Source organism: Euleptes europaea, chromosome 9 (genome assembly GCF_029931775.1).
Source record: "Euleptes europaea isolate rEulEur1 chromosome 9, rEulEur1.hap1, whole genome shotgun sequence".
In the NCBI taxonomy this organism is placed as follows: domain Eukaryota; kingdom Metazoa; phylum Chordata; class Lepidosauria; order Squamata; family Sphaerodactylidae; genus Euleptes; species Euleptes europaea.
Genome location: NC_079320.1, coordinates 1,708,904 through 1,728,904, shown reverse-complemented (window position 1 = coordinate 1,728,904; position 20,001 = coordinate 1,708,904). Strand labels below are relative to the sequence as shown.

Below are 20,001 nucleotides of genomic sequence, written 5' to 3'. Positions count from 1 at the left end.
AGCCCTACACAATGTCCCATAGGCTGCATTTACAAGAGAGCAAAGCTCTTTTTGGCCCCTGAACCCAGGGTGGAAACAGGATTGGACTTCAGATGAACTTTTGCTGTTCTGATTGAGCCCGCTGTGGGGCTGAAACTACGGAGGGACCGGGCAAGTAAAGCTGCGTGTGGGTGTTGTGCTCTGTGTAGGAAGCGAATTTGGAGCTGGTCCACCATGCCCTGAAAACCAAGTGCTCGGCCATTGACCTGGACACCCTGGTTGCCCGCTTGATTGATGAGGTCATCGTGGACTGCAGGTATAGTCATCTGAGGCCGCGAGTCTTTCTGTGGGTTTATTACGAGAGCGTTTGTTTGGGTTGGATGGGGGCCCCGGTGCTGAAGAATGTCATCCATTGGCGAGAGCTCGCTGTGAAGGTTGCCGAGCCAAGGCACGGAGTTGAAAAGGTGATATTTGAGGCAGGTCATAAATTTCCACTCTGTAGGCCCCGGCCTACCTGAATGGGCCTCATTGTCCTTTGGGCTGAGCTGTTCTGACAGGCCGTCTACGGAGGCCGGCTCCTCGCTCGGGAGGTGGAGCGGCCTCCGGCTCGTGGTCCCGGCCCTCGCTGCCATTAACTGGTTGCATAACATCTCATGTTCAAAGTGCCTGAGAAATCTCCATCTTGATCTCCCCCGCAACAACCCTGTGAAGTAAATCCAGGATTAATTCTCCTTTTGTAGGCTGAAGCCGAGGCGACTCCAAAAGGGCTTGGATGAGTAGCGAACTCATCATTGTTGAGGCTCTGAGGGTGAAGGGCGGGAGAATCACACACCGGGGGAAAGTAATATCCCCACAGCAAAAGATTTACCTCAGGGGAAAGACATTTTGGTTCTGTCAAGCAAATGGGAAGCCCAAGCATGGCAGACGGTCTCATTGGCATTTGGTGGGCTTACTGCCCAGTAAAAGGGCTTAAGATTGAACTAGAAGATTGTAGATGAACAGCTTTCGCTCCATGTTGCAAGGGAGTAGTTGGATCTTTTCACGCAGTTCCAGGCAGTGCGGGTTCTCTGTGCCCACATCGGGGCCTCAAACATCCACAATGGGGGCCATGGGAAATTAGTGCCAGCTACTATGTGGCTGCCCTGACCTGGATGGCCCAGGCTAGCCTGATCTCGTCAGATCTCAGAAGCTAAGCAGGGTCAGCCCTGGTTAGCATTTGGGTGGGAGACCACCAAGGAAGTCCAGGGTTGCTGTGCAGAGGAAGGCACTGGCAAACCACCTCTGTTAGTCTCTTGCCATGAAAACCACAAAAAGGGGGTCGCCATAAGTTGGCTGCGACTTGACGGCACTTTACACACACATAAACACACACTATGTGGCTTGTGGGTCTTAGGTCTCCTTATGTCTGAGACCGTAAGAACATGAGAAAGGCCCTGCTGGATCAGACCGAGGTCCATCAAGTCCAGTAGTCTGTCCACACAGGGGCAGGTCAGGTGCATCCAGGAAGGGCATCCAGGCAGGCGCTTCCAAGTTTGTTGTTGTGTGTTGTTCCTTCCTTCTTTCCTTTATCTTCCCTGGCACCGTCGTCGGTCCTGATCTGAGCTGGGCATGGTGTGGCTGGTTTCCCCCTTATGAAACATACGGGGGAGGCCCAAACACAGCCCCCTCCTGGCTTCTTGTCTAGTGTGACTCTAGAGAAAACTGGCAGGTTCCAGATGGAGGTCGCTGTGGAACTGGGGAGAAGGCCTAGGCTGGGAGTAGGGTTGCCAACTCTGGCCTAGGATATTTCTGGACATTTGGGGGTGGAGCCTGTGGATGGAGGAATTTGGGGAGGGATTTCACCTTGGATCTATGGTATACCATAAAGTCTGCCTTCTGAAGCTGCCATTTTCTCCAGGGGAGATGATCTCCAGGATTAGTTGCCATTCCAAGGGAACTCCAGGCTCCAGCTGGAGGTTGGCATCCCTAGTTGGGGGACTGTCCTTGTTTCTCTGGGGACCTGCTGGCTGCTGAAGCGTGTCTCTCTGCTGCTCTGGATGTCCTGCTGGTAGATTTGTCAGCAAAGCCAACAGGAGCATAAGAAAGGCCCTGCTGGATCAGACCAAGGTCCATCAAGTCCAGCAGTCTGTTCACACCGTGGCCAACCAGGGGCCTCTAGGAAGCCCCCAAACAAGACGGCGGCAGCAGCATTGTCCTGCCTGTGTCCCAAAGCACCTAATATATTCAGCATGGTCCTCTGATGACTAGGTATGCATCATGACTTGTAGCCATTTTGACTAGTAGCCCTGGATAGTCCTCTCCTCCATGAACATGTCCACTCTCCTCTTAAAGCCTTCCAAGTTGGCAGCCATCACCACATCCTGGGGCAGGCACAATTTAACTGTGCATTGTGTGAAGAAATACTTCCTTTTATCCGTTTTGAATCTCTAGCTTCAGCAGATGACTCCGCCTTCTAGTATTATGAGAGAGGGAGAAAAGCTTCTCCCTGTCCCCTCTCTCCATACCATGCATAATTTTGTAGACCTCTATCCTGTCTCCCCTTAACCGTCTTCTTTCCAAGCTAAACAGCCCTAAGCGTCTTAACCGCTCCTCGTAGGGCCGTTGCTCTAAGTCCCCTGATCATAAGTGGCTGCGGTACTGACTCATATCAAGGAAACTGAGCTTCCTGTTGCTGCCTCTGGAAGTCCTCGGGAGTGGGGAAAGGGCCCCTGGTTGGGCAGCTGGCGGAGTGCCCTGAGGCCTGTCTCCTCCCATGCCACTCATGCATTGGCACCCTCCTGCCCCAATTAGTTGCCTCCCTGTCCGTGGTGCTGGTGGTGAATGCACATTTCCGGGCTGGTCAGTCTGGCTCCTCCCTGGTTCTTCTCGGTTTGGGACTGATATTGCTAAGACAGATGAGATTTGCCTCTCCGTCTACCACTCGCATATGGGTAGAGGGGGAAACTGCCCCCTCTTTCCTTACCTTCTTGCCAGTCTGGCTGTGAGTGTTAAGGAGCAGAAAGCGTGACTTCGCCTAAGGTGAGGGAACATAGCCACGGGCGCGCACGTGCCAGACTGCACTGGCCACTGTATGAGAAAAAGTGAGCACGGGCCGCTGCTCAAAGGACGTTCTTTCAACCCTGTTTGTTTCCTTTGAAGCCCCCAGAAGGAGCAGTTTCGGTCTCCTCCCCCGGCCTCCCCCTTACGGTGTGCTGGTTTGGAGAATGTCAAAGATATTCCCAAAGCCATAAATATGGCAAGGCTTCTGTGTGTGCCATACGTGACCTGGGGCGAGTCCCAGGACTTGAGTTTCCCCGAGGTGAGGCTCCCTCCAAGAAAAATTCAATTAAACAGTGGGGAAATGTCAATGCGGGAGCTTTCCAAACTGGTGGTTTGAGCAGGCCGGGACTGGAGGCTTCTCCACCCCCCTCCCCTTCTCTCTTTGCTTCCTTGCAGAGTCAAACAGCAGTGGCTGGAGGAGGGGAAGGGAAAGCAGGACCCCTGGGAATAACGCTGGAGCTTAAGTGTGGTTCGGGTTCATAGGTGGACTTGGCAACCCTAGTCAGATAGACTTCACTTGGAGGAGGAGCTCTAGCCAAGAAACCTTATTGGCTAGGGCTCTCCAGGGCTGAGTCCGAGCACCCGTTTTCTTTGCTAGAGACTCAGCCCTTGAACTTGTGCCGGGACAACAAAGTGCCTTTGAGCAAAAGCAAGGGTGATCCTGAGTAGGTCCGTGCAGAAGCGACTCTCATTTTCATCCTCAGGGCTTTACTCCCAGGAAAGTTTCCTCAGGATGGCAGCCTGTGGAGCTTTTGTTTTGTTTTGCCCCTTAAGAATATATTTCAGGGCTGGGAAACAAATGCTGTTCCTTCACCTTCCCCACCTCACTGAGTATAACCCCTTCTGGCCTGCGTGTGGATTCGGGATGAGCTCGCTGGTCAAGGGATGAGACTCAAGTGCAGGATGTCAAGTGCAGGAAGGCTGAAATGTGCTTGCTTGTATCCACCTGCTTCCTGCATGGACATCAGTTAGGGCTGCCAACCTCCAGGCACTAGCTGGAGATCTCCTGCTATTACAACTGATCTCCAGCCGATAGAGTTCAGTTCACCTGGAGAAATTGGCCGCTTTGGCAACTGGACTCTATGGCATTGAAGCCCCTCCCCAAACGCCGCCCTCCTCAGGCTTCGTCCCAAAAAACCTCCCGCTGGTGGTGAAGAAGGACTGGGCAACCCTACCTCCAGGCTACCAAGATCAGTTCCCCTGGAGAAAATGGCTTTGGAGGGTGGACTGTATGGCATTATACCTCACTGAGTTCCTCTCTTCTCCAAACCCCACTCCACCCAAATCTCCAGAAATTTCCCAAATGGGAGTTGGTAGTCCCAGTGAGGGCCCGTACAAGATTTCTCCTGGGCTGGCCCAGAAAATCTGGGAGGTTTAGGTGGGCAGGGCAGAAAAGAGCCCCTACCTTCCTTAAGCAACCGTTTGCACCAGCCTTCCTTCGCTGGTCGTGACAAACACGGGCTGCGGGTTCAATCTGTGGCTTCCCCTCTGCCGTTGTCTCCCACAGCCAGCCACTGGCAGACGTCACCCAGAAGCCGGCCAGCACACACTTGGACAAGTACCTCTACCGCTTCCGCACCACCAGCCTGAAGCAGATTTCCCAGGCGGCCTCGAGGTTAAAGCATGAAGACTCTGACTTGCAGATAGTCCTGGATCAGGCCGAAGATTGGCTCTCCAGGCTGAAATCCATGGCAGAGGAGGTACGTTTACAGCCTGTCTTGCAAACATTGGTTTGGATTAGGGTTGCCAACCTCCAGGTAGCACCTGCCAAACTCCCGCTATTACAGTTGATCTCTAGATGATCAAGAAGGACCATGGCTTAGTGGTAGAGCCTCTGCTTGGCATGCAGAAGGCCCCAGGTTCAATCCCTGGCATCTCGAGTTAAAAGGACTAGGCAAGTAGGTGACGGGAAAGACCTCTGACTGAGACCCTGGAGAGCTGCTGCCGGTCTGAGTAGACAATACTGACTTTGATGGACCAAGGGGAGGGGTCTGATTCAGTGTAAGGCAGCTTCATGTGTTCAAGAGTAGTTTACCAAGAGAAAACGGCTGCTTTGGAGGGTGGGGCTGTATGGCATTCTACCCTGCTGAGGTCCCTCCCCAAACCCCACCTTCCCCAGGCTCAACCCCCAAAATCTCCAGGTAGTTCCCAACCCAGAGCTGGCATCCAAAGTTGGGATGGAGGAAGGGCCAGGCCTTGGGAGAAAATCAGCTCAGGAGCTAGACAGAAGTGTACATTAGCAGGAGCCCACCCCCCTGTGTATAGAACGCCTGGCAATTTGGTGTTTGTTGAATGCTCAGAATGAAATCCTTTCATTTAGGGGCCGATTCTGAGTTCCTGCAGATGACTGGGATCCTGGTGGGCTATCCTATCTCATCTCCTTCTGCATTCCTTCCCTTTCTCCGTCACCCAAATTTACATGATAGTGGTTGGATAGTGGTTGGGGGGCCCTGGAGGTGGGATCTGCATTGGACTCCATTTGCATTGTGGCAGCATCCATGGTCAACGGGAATCATGGGGACTACATTTCCCATGGTTCCTGTAGCCCAGGGTGCAGCCATGGCACCATATCTAGTGGAGTTCCTCATGGAGACCTACTGTTGGCCCCCTCCAATGCCAGCGGGCAGTTTGGGTGGAAAGGGAAGGAGCCAGTGTGAGGAAGGGGTCGCTGCAGAGCAAGCCCATTCCGAGCCGGGCTTGGGCTCAGGAAGTGAACTGGGCCTCACTCAGAGTGGGCTTGAGAAATTCACTGGGCAAGCCCTCCCTCCAATGCGAGGTTCATGTTGTTTTCAAATGGATCTTATCTATGAAGATCACAGGGAGAGGCCCTCTTGTCTGTCCCATGGATCAAAGAAGCTCGTTTGGTAGGCACACAAGAGAGGAGGCCTTTTCGGTGGCGGCCCCGCAACCTCCCCAAGGAGGTGTGCATGGTCCCCTCACTTTCAATCTTTAGTAGGCAGCTGTAGATGGTTTCATTTAGGACGGCATTTAATTAATTTGGTGACAGTCTTAAATTGTGGTTATTAAATTTTGATTTTTAATGGATTTTGTTTTTTATTTTATGCATTTTTCCTATATTGCAAGCCGCTTTGAGCTCTGTAAGGAAAAAAGGCAGATAATAAATGTTTTAAATAAATAACAAACATATGAATGTCAGCCACTTTTGTGTTTGTGTGGAATTTATGTGGCTGTTAAGCAGGATAAGAAATTTTTCTAGATAACTGAAATAGGTGTGGACACGAGGGGGATGGGGGTGATCCTGCCAGCCAGACCCAGGCAAGGGAGTTGGTGTTCTGTCCCTTCAGAGCACTGGTTCCCAATCAGGGGTCCATGGACCCCCAGGGGTCCGCGAGAACTAAATTAAGGTCCGCGAAACAAAGTTATAAACCCATAATAAATTAATATTTTCAATTAAAAGTTCTCTATTATAAAATATATATATTCAAATATAATTCTAAGTTTAATGTTTAACTAACAGTTATGATTAAAGTTTATTTTCAAATTCCCGGAATTTTTATTTTGAACCTTGGGGTCCCTGCACCGAACAAAAAAGTCCTAGTGGTCCCTGGTCAAAAAAAGGTTGGGAGCCACTGCTTCAGAGAAAGGAGGTCTCCCAGCCGGGAGATACTGTGGCGGGAGCCATCTGCCCAGTTCAGATGCTTGCGGTGAACTCGGTGAGCTGGCCGTGTCGGAAGCTCAGAGTGGTGGCGGTTTCTGCCTGGTGGCAGCCCAGCCCACAGCTTTGAAAAGAGAACATTTGGTCCTCAAGAGGCTGCCCTGGCAGGCGAGGATGCCCTCCGTTGCCAAGGGCGGAGGACTTGGCTGCCCTTTCTCCTTGGCAGGGAGCTGCCTTCTGCCACTCGCAGGCAGCCTGCTACCAACGTGCCCAGAGGGAGGGAAAGGAACCCCCACAAATGGGAAGGAAGCCCACAGGTCTGCTGTTTGGGGAATACGAGAGGGCTCTGTCTCTTCCTGCTCCCCCCAGTTTCTAGCTGCAAGGCTCTGTGTCTTCTCTGTCAGGATGAAGAAGTAGGGCTGTGATTCTACAATAGGCAGATAGATAGGTTTGGAGGTTTTTAAACAGAGGCTAGATGGCCATCTGTCAGCAGTGTTGATTCTGTGAACTTAGGCAGATCGTGGAGGGGGGTGGTGGCTGGAAGGGTTGTGTCAGTGTGTGGCTCTCGCGGCCCTTCCTTACATGCCCAGGGAAATGCCGATTGCCACTTTGGGGTCAGGAAGCAATTTTCCTCCAGGCCAGATTGGCCATGGATCCTAGGTTTTTTTTGTTGCCATCTTCTGGGCATGGAGTAGGGGTCACTGTGTGTGTGTGTGTGTGTGGGGGGGGGAGGTAGTTGTGGATTTCCTGCATTGTGCAGGGGGTTGGACTAGATGACCCTGGTGGTCCCTTCCAACTCTATGATTCAACCAGATATATAGAAGGAGCTTCAAAGGTTGAGCTAGAAACTATAAAGTATAACAAAATAATATTTATTACAAGGTGTACACTATAAAATGGTTAAAAACACAGGGCCTGAATTGCAGGCTATGTATAAATTATCAGTTACAAAATTCTTATACCCAGTTGATATACATACACTATAAAAGACCAATACTGGACCATATGCGTTTTGGCCTGATTAAGCCTTCCTCAGTGGTCATAAATACCGAAACTAATTAAAAACACATCCAGAAATGCACCCGGAAATATAAGGTATTTTTATCTAATATTTTGTATGGCTTGATATAGACTCTTAACCCAAATCATGGGTCTTGCCACTTGGTCAGTTGTTCACACAATCTGGTACAGAATTAACAGTGTTTCCGGATAAGCGTACATCAACCCATGATACACTCCTCTTGGATCACAATATTTTTTCCATTGCCGTCTTCCCAAGCATCGCTGCTCTAAGGCAATCATGGATTGCTTGTGTGACCGGATTGGCCGCAGACATAAGCTCGAACTGTGTTTGCTTTGCAACTGGGCTGTCCTATGCTATTTTGCTGATGTTTGCACGCCTAACGGAGCTGCAGGTAATCCTGATTCTCTGACGAGTGTTTCTGTGTGGTGCAGAAGTTTATCTAATTCATGCCTGACATTCTTAAGATGTAGGTAGGCGTACTATTCAGAATCTTAGGTGTACACCTAAAAATGTTAGTTTTCTCTCAGCCTTTGATTTGATAGCAATAGCTTCCCGTCTTAGTGTGTCGGGAGACCCAGGTTTGTGTTGGAAGTGAAGGACTTTGCGCTGTCTCTTAACCTCAGACTCCAGAGGGGGACAAGACACTGGGGCATCCTTTCTCTATTGCTCTGACTTATCCCTTTGATGTGTAGATTGCTACTCTTAGGGAAACTTCCTTCCTTCCTGTTTCTTCCCCACCTCCTTACACACACTGGCACTCTTCTCCATCTTGCCACCATGAGGGAAGGACGCATGTCCTGGATCTCTCTCCATCCTAGTTAGTTAGAATAGATAGGCAACTATACTTTATCCTATCCAGAAATGGATTTCCTACAATAAATGAAGTATATTAGTTAAATAGACAAAAGGCTCCTAGCAATTTTGTTCCTGGCACACACAGAGGTTTGGATGGGCTTCTCTGCGCACAACAGCCTTGTGCACTCTGCTAATTTAACAGGGATTTGGGCATAATAAAGCCCTCACAATCCAACAGTTTGAATCCCCTCTGTGCTGTGGAAGCTTGCTGGATGACCTTGGGCCAGGCACACACTTTCAGCCTAACCTACCCCACAGGGCGGTTGTGAGGATAAAAGGGAGGAGATGAGAAGAGAATGATGTAAGCACTTTGTGTCCCTGCTGGGGAGAAAGACAAGGCGCAAATACTGTAAATAATTAGATATTCACCTTCCTTCTGTCTGCTCTGCTGCTCAGAGAGAGCCCCGGGGTGGGGGGGGGCTGGCTGTGCCCCCCGGCCTGCACTTGGCACTCTGTGCTTGCCGCTCTGAGGCACAATCCTCTTTTCCAGCCTCAGAACAGCCTGCCGGACATTGTCATCTGGATGCTGCAGGGCGACCGGCGGATAGCTTACAGCCGGCTGCCTGCTCGTGAGGTGCTCTTCTCTCGGAATGGGCCCAATTGCTGTGGGAAGAACTGTGGGAAGCTCCAGACCATATTCTTGAAAGTAAGTTCCATCGCCACCAATTCTGGAAGTTGTGTATTTATTTATTGCATTTCAAGACTTGTAAAAAAAAAGGAGGAGGAGGAGGAGGAAAAAAAGATCCCAGGCAGGGCTATTTCAAGATTTTGGGGGTCCCTGGGCACTCTCTGCCCAGGGACCCCCTCCTCTCCTCTGCCTACCACCAGCCCCCCCCCCTATGCTTGTCTTCCCACCCTCCGACCCACATGCTTGCACATCCTTCTCCCACCCCTTCACAAGCCCTCTCACCACCTGCACTTACAGATGCCTGCACCACCCACACACCTCTGCCCTGACCATGCTGGGCAGCACATATGGCTGAGAGCATGGATGGCAGAGTGCTTGTGCAACTACCCTGCCGGTGGGTAGCAGGGGAGGTGTGTGGGCAGAGACAGTGAGCCCCGCCAGAAGACCTGGGCCTCAGCAGCTCCCCCGCTTCAGGGTATGCTGATTCTGGGAAAGCTTCTTTACCAATTTCTGCTGGATTTGCAGGACATTCTTGTCTGTCTTTCACTGGACAAAGAGTTTGCTCCGCCCCTTCGATCGTGGTGGAGGAAACGAAGGATGTCAGATGATGATTGGGACGTAGTGACACTTCACCCAAATATCAGCATCAGAGAGTCTGACATTGCTTTATGAACGCTGAGGTTACACTCTGTGAATGCTCAGAGGTTAAGGGTCAAACTTCCCTGACTGATAGTCTGGTTTGAAGGAAGAACTGGTTCTCTCCCCCGCTTCTCAATTCCTTCTAGTTTCCAAGCTGGAAAAAGAGGCCATAAAACCATTAGTAGGGCAATTAATGCAAGCCGAGAAGACAAAGGAAGGTCCAGACCCTGGCCTGGTCATGTAGGCAACAATGGCCAAACGGACTTAAGAATTTCTTTCGCACCCTGGCATATTTTCACAAGTGCCTTGAAACAGCCACTGCCCACCTCTTCATCCTGAACCAAAGTTACTTGAAAGAGTGCTGGGCTCGGAAGTAACAATTGATCTGTTTCCTCCAATTTTGCTCTAGAATCCTCTGGAAGAACTGATGGGGCCCAAGATCCCGGCCCAGATCCGTGTCCGGCTGTGGCTTGGGCTAGGTGTGGACGAGAAAGAATTCAACAAGTCAGCAGAGGGGAGACTGTCCGTGTTTGCGGAAACGGTGAGCCAAGTTTTCTTCTATGGATTATATAAAACAGAAATGTTCACGAGGGTGTTTTTTGTTCTTGCAAGCCCTGTTCCCCCAGGTTCTGGGAGCTCAGAAAAGCCCTGTAGCTGTCCCCCGTCTCCACACACGGAGGCAACCCATTTTCTTACTCCTGGGAGTATCAGCTTTTATCTGGGTGGCAACCATTGCCACCCACAAATCCGAAAGTGCATCTCCTGCTGGACTGACTTGCACATCTAGCATTCTGCGTGGCAGTTTAGAAGCACTGCCCAGTTGCTGCGTCTCCCACTTCTTTCTTACAAGCAAGTACGGAGATGATCTATAGCACTTCGATACTTACTTGCATCCTTTAGGGATGGTCAGTTTCCATTGCTGCCCCTCCCCTTTACTGCTCTTTGGAAAGTGGGACCGAATAGGCGAGGTTCGTGTACAGAAATCAGGTTTTGGGCGTTCAAAATAGCATACGAGAGCTTCTTCCTCATGTCCTGGGAATTCATAATCTCCCTTTGGGAGTCTGTCCCTCTCTGGGTGTCAGTGCTGATCTTCCTGCCCCAATGGGAAGAAAATGCAATCTAGCCTTTTGGGTTTCCCAGTCTCTGATCTTTAGGTGTGACAATCTTGTACAGGTTTTAGATCAGGAGTGTCAAACATAAGTCCCATGGGCCAGATCTGGCCCCTTGAGAGCTGTTATCTGGCCCGCGAGCCAGCTGAGGCAGCCCCCCTCCAACTCTCGAGCTGGGCTGGCAAGGAGTGGCACGGCCCGACCAGGTGACGTTTATGTCATATCCAGCCCTCGTAACAATTGAGTTTGACAGTCCTGTTTTAGACTGTAAACCTTTTGTCTTATTCCAGCCAGAGCCATTTGTATCTGTAAATAATGCAATGTTCTGTGTTTTGGCTTTGATCATTCACCCCCCCCCCACACACACATACATTTCCTCTTTTGTCAAGTATGAACTTCTAGCCAACTGGCAATATTTAGGGTACCGATACCATTATTGGAATATAAATGTGATCTCTAGAGGAAGGGCATTTCTCCACAGAATTGCTTTCTTAATTTGCAATCCCAGTTCTATCCAATTGTGTATGGGTTGTCTTATGCCTTTTGACTGCATTGTTTTATATTTTGTAATCTGCCCTGAGATTTAGAGACAAAGCGGGCTATAAATAATCAATGAATAGACGTTGCTTTTTTAAAAAATTGCAATGATTAATATGGGGCTTCCGTGGGTGATGCATCTTTGTGTTTGGTAGATATGCTTCACCCTTTTCTTGCTTGAACACCTTTCTGTCTTTTCTTTCTCAGTATGAAAATCAAACCAAGCTGGCGTTGGTTGGAAACTGGGGCACCACTGGCCTGACCTACCCCAAGTATTCTGACGTCACAGGCAGGATCAAGTTGCCAAAGGAGAGTTTCAGGCCTTGCGCTGGCTGGGCTTGGGCCGGGGAGTGGTTTGTCAGCCCCGAAAAGACGTGAGTGCCCAACCACGATATCTTGGGGGGCTGCCCTCCTTCCTTTGTGGCTGGAGGTTCTATGGGGCTCAATCAGGAGCAGAGTTTGCAGGACAAATTAATTTAAAATAATACTTTTCACCCAAACTTCTACCATACAAAACAATGCAATGAAGAGTTATATAGCTGACACCGGGTCATCTAGCACAATGCAGGAATTTCACAACTACCTCCCCACCACACCCCCAGTGACCCCTACTCCATGCCCAGAAGATGGCCAAGGTGCCCTCCCTCTCATGAACTTCCTAAGTTCATAGAATCAGCATTGCTGTATCTCTGTGGACTTCTCGGTGTCAAGCAGAACCTTTTCTCTTGTTGCTTCTACTCTGGGGAACGAATAAATAGATGTGATCTTAGGGCAAGGTCTCAACCTCCCAGTTCACTGACATTAGGAAAAACAAGACATGGTCTGTAGATTATTATTTCTGCCATGACAACCTCTCTCATGCCCTTGGTGCATCCACCAGTTTCTGGTGCTCCATTCTCATCAGCTCTGTTTCTTCATGGGGCTCTAAAGATCCCTCAGGATCCTGACCATGAAGAAAGAGGCCCAAGAGTTTAAAAACTGCATGCCAAGAAGTCTGGGAAAAAGTACATCAAATTAATGGTGATGGAATTTTCTAAGCTAGTCAGAGCAGGGAGGGGGTGGAGAGAGATGAAATCCTTTTCAGCACTTTTGCAAATCTTATCTGTCGGGTTGCACGAAACGTATATTTTCACACGAGCAGTTCCAACTTCTCCTTGTCTAGAGAAGAATAATGTGGGACTCAGCAGAGTGCATATGCTGGAAACAACGTTCCTGCAAATATGGCTACCAGGTTTGCTCATTATGTTTCTTACCATGGAGGCAGGCCTCAGGTAGACCAAAGATTATTTTGTTGACAAGCAAAGTATTGTGTGAAACAACCTGGGTTTGGAATGGCAACAGCTCTAGCTCTAGCGGGCTTTTTTGTTCTAAAATCGGGAAAATTGAGTCCTCTCTGAATCCTTTTGTTTCCCCCCCTCCCCCTCATCACAGGCTGCTGTACGACACAGACGCTGGGCACACAAGCTTTGTGGAGGAAGTGTTTGAGAATCAAGTGCGCCTTCCAGGGGGTCAGTGGATCCACATGGCTGAGGCCTATATGGACGTGGTAAGGACACCTCTCTTTGAATGTTTCCATAGGAATGGCATTGTTTAGATTAGCAAACAGAAAGCGGGGTGCATATCTCTGTGAGGACCTGTGGGTGATGGCGATTCTTGCCACCAGCTCCAACTCTTCTCTGCATGCCCCATTTCCATCCGCATGCCCCATTGCCCAGCTGGCCACTGCCTGCTTCTGCTCCTCCTCCTGGCCTTGGCCACTGCTGCCTGCCTACTGCAGATGTCCATACCCTCTCTGGGTGGCAGCCCAAAATGCTCCCTGGGTTTTGGTGGCTTGCTTTATGCACCCGGTAAGGTTTTCTTGGAGGGGGGGGGGGTCACTCCAAAATTAGTTCTCTAAATTCAGATTTTCTCCAAATCTGGGGAGTTCCCTGGGTTTGCAGACCCCTGAGTGATGGTCTGGGGCTGCCCCATTGAACATCTGGGTCAGTCTGCAAAAGGATCATCCTTCGGCTATTGGACACAGTGATGAAATCCATCCATCTCTCTCTCTTGCACATGTTGTTCCTCTGAGCAGGTGTGAATTTCATTGGAATCTCTGCTTCTCTTCCAGAATGGGGAGAAGGTGCTGCCCAAAGATGAAACTGAATGTCCACCGGGGTGGAAATGGGAAGATCTGGAATGGGACACCGACCTCAACAGAGCAGTCGATGAGAGAGGTAGTTATTTGATTTATGTTCTTTATAGTCCAGCTTTCTCACTGGGACTCAAGGCTGATTATGCAGAAGAAGTCAATCCAATCCAATAAACAAGGCAATAGGGTTCAGAGTTGGCCTCGCTCCAGATTTTCCTTAAACCCCCTTTACTCTGCCCTCCATCCAAAGTGACATCTGCTCCCCAACCAAGCCCAGTTTCATCACTCAGTCTTCTTAGTACGCTAGATCCACTCAGCCTTCTTAATCCACCAGATCCCTATAGTGGATCTCTGTGCTTGTTCTCATAACAAAGTTAGGCTGGTGTCTCAGGGTAATTATTTGGAAACAATAACCCCTATTTACCCCAGTAAAGGGTACCAGGGTTTCTCTCATGTACATTTATGGGTTGCTGTTTTTCCTTTGGGATCTGTGAAGGCCATCCACTAGAAACAACAACCCTTATTTACATGGGCACATGTCTGGGCCTTAAAGAGAAGTGACTCCACTTGGGAAGAATAATTGCTATTGGGATGGGTTGTGGCTCAGGGGTAAAGTTCCTGCTTGCACACATGAAGTCCCAGGTGGGTTCCATCCTTGGAGTGTCCTGTTAGGGGTGCTCAGGGCCAAACTAGGCATGGTTCCATGAATGGGTATTCCAGCATTTTTCCCTTTAAAAATTAGGAGTGCCCCCTGCACCCCTTCTGAATGCAGTCAGTACTCTGTTGCAGTTGGGGGAAGTCTTCCTGCCTGCACTGTTTACATGATCTGAAATGCCCCTGTGGAGAGCAGCTATTTGTTCCACTGGGACAATGATACAAGTCCCTTCACCAAGAGATCTACAGTTGCTCCATTGTCACAAACAGAAGCTGCACTGGGCTGATTCAGAGCAGGAAACAGTGCAGTGGGGAAGGCTTGAACTCATGGAGCTGCCTTATACTGAGTCAGACCCTTGGCCCATCAAGGTCAGTATTGTCTGCTCAGACTGGCAGCAGCTCTCCAGGGTATCAGGCTGGGAAAGGTCTTTCACATCACCTCCTGGCTGGTCCTTGACTGGAGATGCTGGGGATTGAACCTGGGACATCCTGCATGCCAAGCAGAGGCTTTGCCACGTGGCCAGGGCCCGTCACAACATCCTTTTCCTTATGGGGCGTTTGTGATTGGTGCTAGGCTCCCGTAAGCTTGATTTTAAAGAAGCCACTGGGAGCTCCATTCATGGACCTGCCAGCATCTCCACTGGTGGCCTTCAGGTAGCAGATGCTTGTATACCTGAGACTTGCCTTGTCAGAGAAGAGAGTGCTGAGACTTGCCTTGTCAGAGAAAATGGTGCTGACTCCATATAAACCAGCCTCGGATGTTTGGAGGCAAGAGCTCCTGATCTTCCTGGGGATGCTGAACATAAGAACATCAGAAGAGCCCTGTTGGATCAGACCAGTGGTCCATCTTGTCCATCATCCTGTCTCACACAGTGGCCAGCCAATTCCTCTGGAGGGCCAACAACAGGGCATAGAGACTGAGGCCTCCCCCTGATTTTTCCTCTTGGCACTGGGATTCAGAGGTTAACTGTCTCTGAACGTGGAAATTCCCTTTAGTCACTGTGGCTAGTGGCCACTGATAGACCTCTCCTTCATGAACCTGTCTAATCTCCTTTAAAAGCCATCTCTGCCTGTGGCCATCACGGCATCCTCTGGATGTTGACTCATTTGCTTTATCTCTTGAGAGGCAGTATGAAACTCTCCACTGAAGTGAGCTCAGAAGTTAGTCAAGTTTGCTGTTAAAATTTGAATTCTCCCAGTTCCCCTTTATAGGCTTTTATTTTGCCATATTCCCATAATGGATGCAGTTGGCTCTCGTAATTCCAGAAAAAACAGGGAATAAAATGTCGGAGTTAGATTTTTAAAGGCCATAAATGTTCTCGGCGAGGCTTGAGGATTAATTTCATTGAGTGTGTACATTTTGAATTGTGAAGCGCTGGAGTCAAGTTTCAAAATACGGCCAGACCTGTGGACTTCACATCACATTTTTAGTTTCTTGGGGGGTCAAGAGAGCCACCGTGACAGTGAAATGCGAAAAAGCTGAGCACGTCCTTGCTTTCCTCTCTCGTCTCTGAGGCTGGGAGTACGGCATCACCATCCCTCCAGACCGTAAGCCGAAGGCCTGGGTGCCGGCTGAGAAGATGTACCACACGAACCGACGCAGGCGGTGGGTTAGGCTACGCAGGAGAGACCTCACACAGATGGAGGCTTTGAAAAAGGTGAGTGTGCGGCTGCCTGAGAAACTGGCAGGTACAAATTGGATTCCTTCCATCTTGTCTCAAGATTCATGTGTGGTAATGGTGTGATGGTTGCTCGTGCACTCGTTTTCCCGCTTCCAGGGAAGCTGGATTCAGCAAAAAAGACGAACTGCAAATAAAGTAAGTAAAGGCTCGTCTTCAGAGGCTTTTGTGATGCCTTGAAAATGCAAGGGTCAGCTGCAACTTGACAGCACTTAATTGTTATTTAAAAGCAGGGAGCAAGCTGGTGACCCTCACCAGGTTTAGTATCCGTCACGGTTGTCCCACTAAAGGGCTTATCCTAGACATCAGTTAGTGGATGCCTTTGTGCATGTTGCCGCTTGCAAAACAAACAAACCAATGATTCCAGAGCCATGTGTAAATTGTGCACAGTGAGTTTATTTGTTTATTTTGTGATTTATAGCCCAACCTCCTCAGCCGAAGCCCGGCTCAGGGCGGGTAACATACAGATACAATAATATAATCAACAGTAAAATTAGCCAAAAAACTAAATTTAAAAGAATGAAATCCCAAATTTGAAACTTAAAACTAACAAAATACAAAAATACGGATGGTTCCTAAGCACTGCCCATTTTGTGTACCATCTCCTGTATGGAATAATTCTTTCTGCATCTTCCATAAAGTATTCTCAATTGGTAAATGATGGGGAGGGAGCAGGAACCACTGGGCACTACAGCCCCCTATATGCTTGGCACCCAAATGGCTAGTAACTAAGAAAAAAAGATTATTTGAGATTTTTCGGGAGGTGGCTTCGGTGCCTTCGTAAGAACATTGTCTGATATTCTGGGCTTGCTGCAGAACTGCTGCCCAGCCCTGCCTGCAAAAAATGTGTTTGACCAGTGACCATTGCGGGACAGAAAGGAACGGATGAGTGACCCGCAGGGCCTCTGCCTCCTCTTTTGCATCCCTGGAAAGCTCTTAAAAAAAAAAAAAATTTGCAGTTTTACTATGTTATATTTTCAATGTGTAATAGATAGACAATTTGAATGATTTCTACATTTCAACATGTATTTTTCTGTTCAGATATAGTGTTCTACAAATGATTAATATTTCAAATACGATGAGTTTACTTTCAACGGAAATTGTTATACTGTTTCTATATATTACATTGTTGTTGTTTTTTTACTTAATGTCTTACCCTTCCCTTATTTTTTCCTTTTGTATCACCCTAATCTCATAAATAAAATGTTAAAATAAAAAAAAATCTGCAGTTTTAGACTAGCATTCCTCTGGGGAAGGACTGTGCCACCCTTGTCTTCTGTACCGTACCTGGCACGCTGTGTTAGATAAATATTGAGAATTCAGTCCCTCTTGGAAAGGCCTCTGGTCCCCATGAGGCTTTGAGTGCCTTCTTCATCTCTTTCCGCTCACCTGCTTATCTCTAACTTCTCAGCCCTCCTTATCTTGTCTATCCAATGTGGCTAGTGATGCTTACAGGGCCAGGCTCACTTATGGCTCTGTACAGCACCTAGCACAACATTATTAATGGAAGGACCAAATGATATAAAAACATCAGAAAAGCTCTGCTGGATCATACCAAGGCCCATTAAATCCAGCAGTCTGTTCACACAGTGGCCAACCAGGGCCTCTAGGAAGCCCACAAGCAAGACGACTGCAGCAGCATTGTCCTGCCTGTGCTCCACAGCACCTAATGTAATAGGCATGTTCCTCTGATCCTGGAGAGAATAGGTATGCATCATGACTGGTATCCACTTTGACTAGTAGTAGCCATGGATAGCCCTATTCTCCATGAATATGTCCACTCCCCTCTTAAAGCCTTCCAAGTTGTCAGCCATCACCACATCCTGGGGCAGGGAGTTCCACAATTTAACTATACATTGCGTGGAAAAATACTTCCTTTTATCTGTTTTGAATCTCTTGTTGTTCTGTGGCTGGGGTCTTTCTTTACTCACCTGCAAAAATAACTGCAGGTGAGTGAGGTAGGAGCTGAGGGGGAGGTGGCCGGAAGGCATTCTTCAATCCCACTCCCAGTATTCTCGAATCTGTGGAATAATTTCATGGACTTTAATCTGCTAATCTTTTTATGATGGAAAAACCTAAGGTGCTGAGGTAGCCAAGTCGTTATCTTGCTGGTTGTGACTAGAGCCAAACTAAACGTGGCGGAGAACTCGTGGCTGCTGCAAGTTTGCCGTCTCCATTTTAAAGTATTTGAAAATGTTGCGGTCTCATTTTCAAATCACTTTAAAATGGCGAAGGCGAACTCACAGCAGCCACAAGTTCTCCGCCACGTTTAGTTTGGCCCAGAAAACCCATCTCTGAAGATGTTGAAGATGCCCCACCGGACCCCTGTTTTGTTACACTGTAAACTGCCTTTTGATAAAAATCAAAACTTGATTGCAGCAAATAAACAAATGAATGTCCCCCTAGCTGCTTTTCTCCCTGAGGTCTGGGGGGAGCATTTCAGCTGGTGAGGAATGAGTTCAAACAGCTTGTCTTCCCTTCCCTCTTTTCTACCTGTAGCTGCTTTGCATGAAAAAGGTGTCCCTTGGAAAAACAACTGCAAAATGCCCCAGAAGTCAAAGACTCTTGCCGACACTTGGAGGCAAAGCTGAGCCACTGATGGGGCCGGATGCCCGAGTTTCCTCGGCAAGGCTTGGCTCTCCTCTAGGTGTCTCCCTTGGCCTGCAGATGCTGGACGGGTCCCATCAAGCAGCTTTCAAGAGAGAAACGCTTAAGTCTTAGGGCGAAAACGCATGGTTGCTTTAGCCTCCTTTATTCCCTGTTTCAGCCAGGATCAAATGCACGTTTGGCGAAAACGCATGAGTTCGATCCTGGCTGAAACAGGGAATAAAGGAGGCTAAAGCGACCATGCATTTTCACCCTTAGTTTCAGAGGGTAGCCGTGTTGGTCTGCAGTAGAACAAGATTCAGGATCAGTAGCACCTTAAAGACCAACAGGATTTTCTGGGTGTAGCCTTTCGAGAAGAAGAAGAGTTGGTTTTTATATGCTGACATTCTCTACCACTTAAGAAAGAATCAAACCAGCTTACAATCACCTTCCCTTCCCCTGTGAGATAGGTGGGGCTGAGACACCCTGTGAGATAGGTGGGGCTGAGAGAGCTTTTCATAGAACTGTGACTGGCCCAAGGTCACCCAGCTGGCTTCATGTGGAGGAATGGGGAAACCAACCCAGTTCACCAGATTAGCGTCAGCCGCTCATGTGGAGGAGTGGGGAATCAAACCCGATTCTCCAGATCAGAGTCCACTGCTCCAAACCACTGCTCTTAACCACTACACCACTCTGGCTCCCAAGAGTCAACACTAGTATGAGTAGGAATGGAGATCTCTGAGTCCTTGTATCCCAGCCAAGGTGAGAAGGGTGTCCTCAAGCAAAAATAATTTCAAGGGGAAATAGCAATGTGAGACTGCTGAACTTGAGTTAATTCACAAATTCAGAACAATGGGCCCCCTAGAGCTGAATAGGGACAAGGGATTCTTATCTTACTACAGTTGCCAGTTTTCTGCCCCCAAGCATTTCCCCTCCACTCTAATCAAGCTGATTACAATTGTACCTTTGCATCCTTTACAAGCATTATTGACAGCATCCCTTCCATCTTCTACTAAGATAAAAAATCTCCGAGATCCCTATTCCTACCCGTATTCGACGAAGAGAGTTTTGCCTCTAGAAAGCATATGCCCTGAAATTTGTTGATCTTGTAGTGGTTAAGAGTGATGTTTTGGAGCGATGGACTCTGATCTGGAGAGCTGGGTTTGATTCCCCACTCCTCCACATGAGTGGTGGACGCTAATCTGGTGAACTGGATTTGTTTCCCCACTGCTACATATGAAGCCAGCTGGGTGGCCTTGGGCTAGTCACAGCTCTGATAGAGCTCTCTCAGCCCCACCTACCTCACAGGGTGTTTGTTGTGGGGAGGGGAAGGTGATTGTAAGCCAGTTTGATTCTCCCTTAAGTGGTAGAGAAAGTTGGCATATAAAAACCAACTCTTCTTCTTCAGTAATGTGCTGCTGGACTTTGATATAACTTAAGACTTAAACCTGTCAGTAGAAAGAGAGCTGTTGGGGAGGGGATGCTAGTACAGCAGTTGCCTTTCTGGTTTCCTTCTGTTTTCTGA

General features: G+C 48.7%; 1 protein-coding gene across 1 annotated transcript in view; it reads left to right on the top strand.

Annotated features, from left to right (window-relative positions):
- The window catches only part of DYSF (dysferlin), a 178,296-nt gene that overhangs the window by 62,205 nt on the left and 96,090 nt on the right, over positions 1 to 20,001 (top strand). Inside the window, exons 21-28 of the mRNA XM_056855187.1 lie at positions 189 to 295; positions 4,526 to 4,718; positions 9,004 to 9,159; positions 10,190 to 10,321; positions 11,634 to 11,800; positions 12,858 to 12,972; positions 13,537 to 13,642; positions 15,727 to 15,869. Coding sequence (XP_056711165.1) covers positions 189 to 295; positions 4,526 to 4,718; positions 9,004 to 9,159; positions 10,190 to 10,321; positions 11,634 to 11,800; positions 12,858 to 12,972; positions 13,537 to 13,642; positions 15,727 to 15,869 — 1,119 coding nt within the window. The remainder of the gene's footprint in view (positions 1 to 188; positions 296 to 4,525; positions 4,719 to 9,003; positions 9,160 to 10,189; positions 10,322 to 11,633; positions 11,801 to 12,857; positions 12,973 to 13,536; positions 13,643 to 15,726; positions 15,870 to 20,001) is intronic.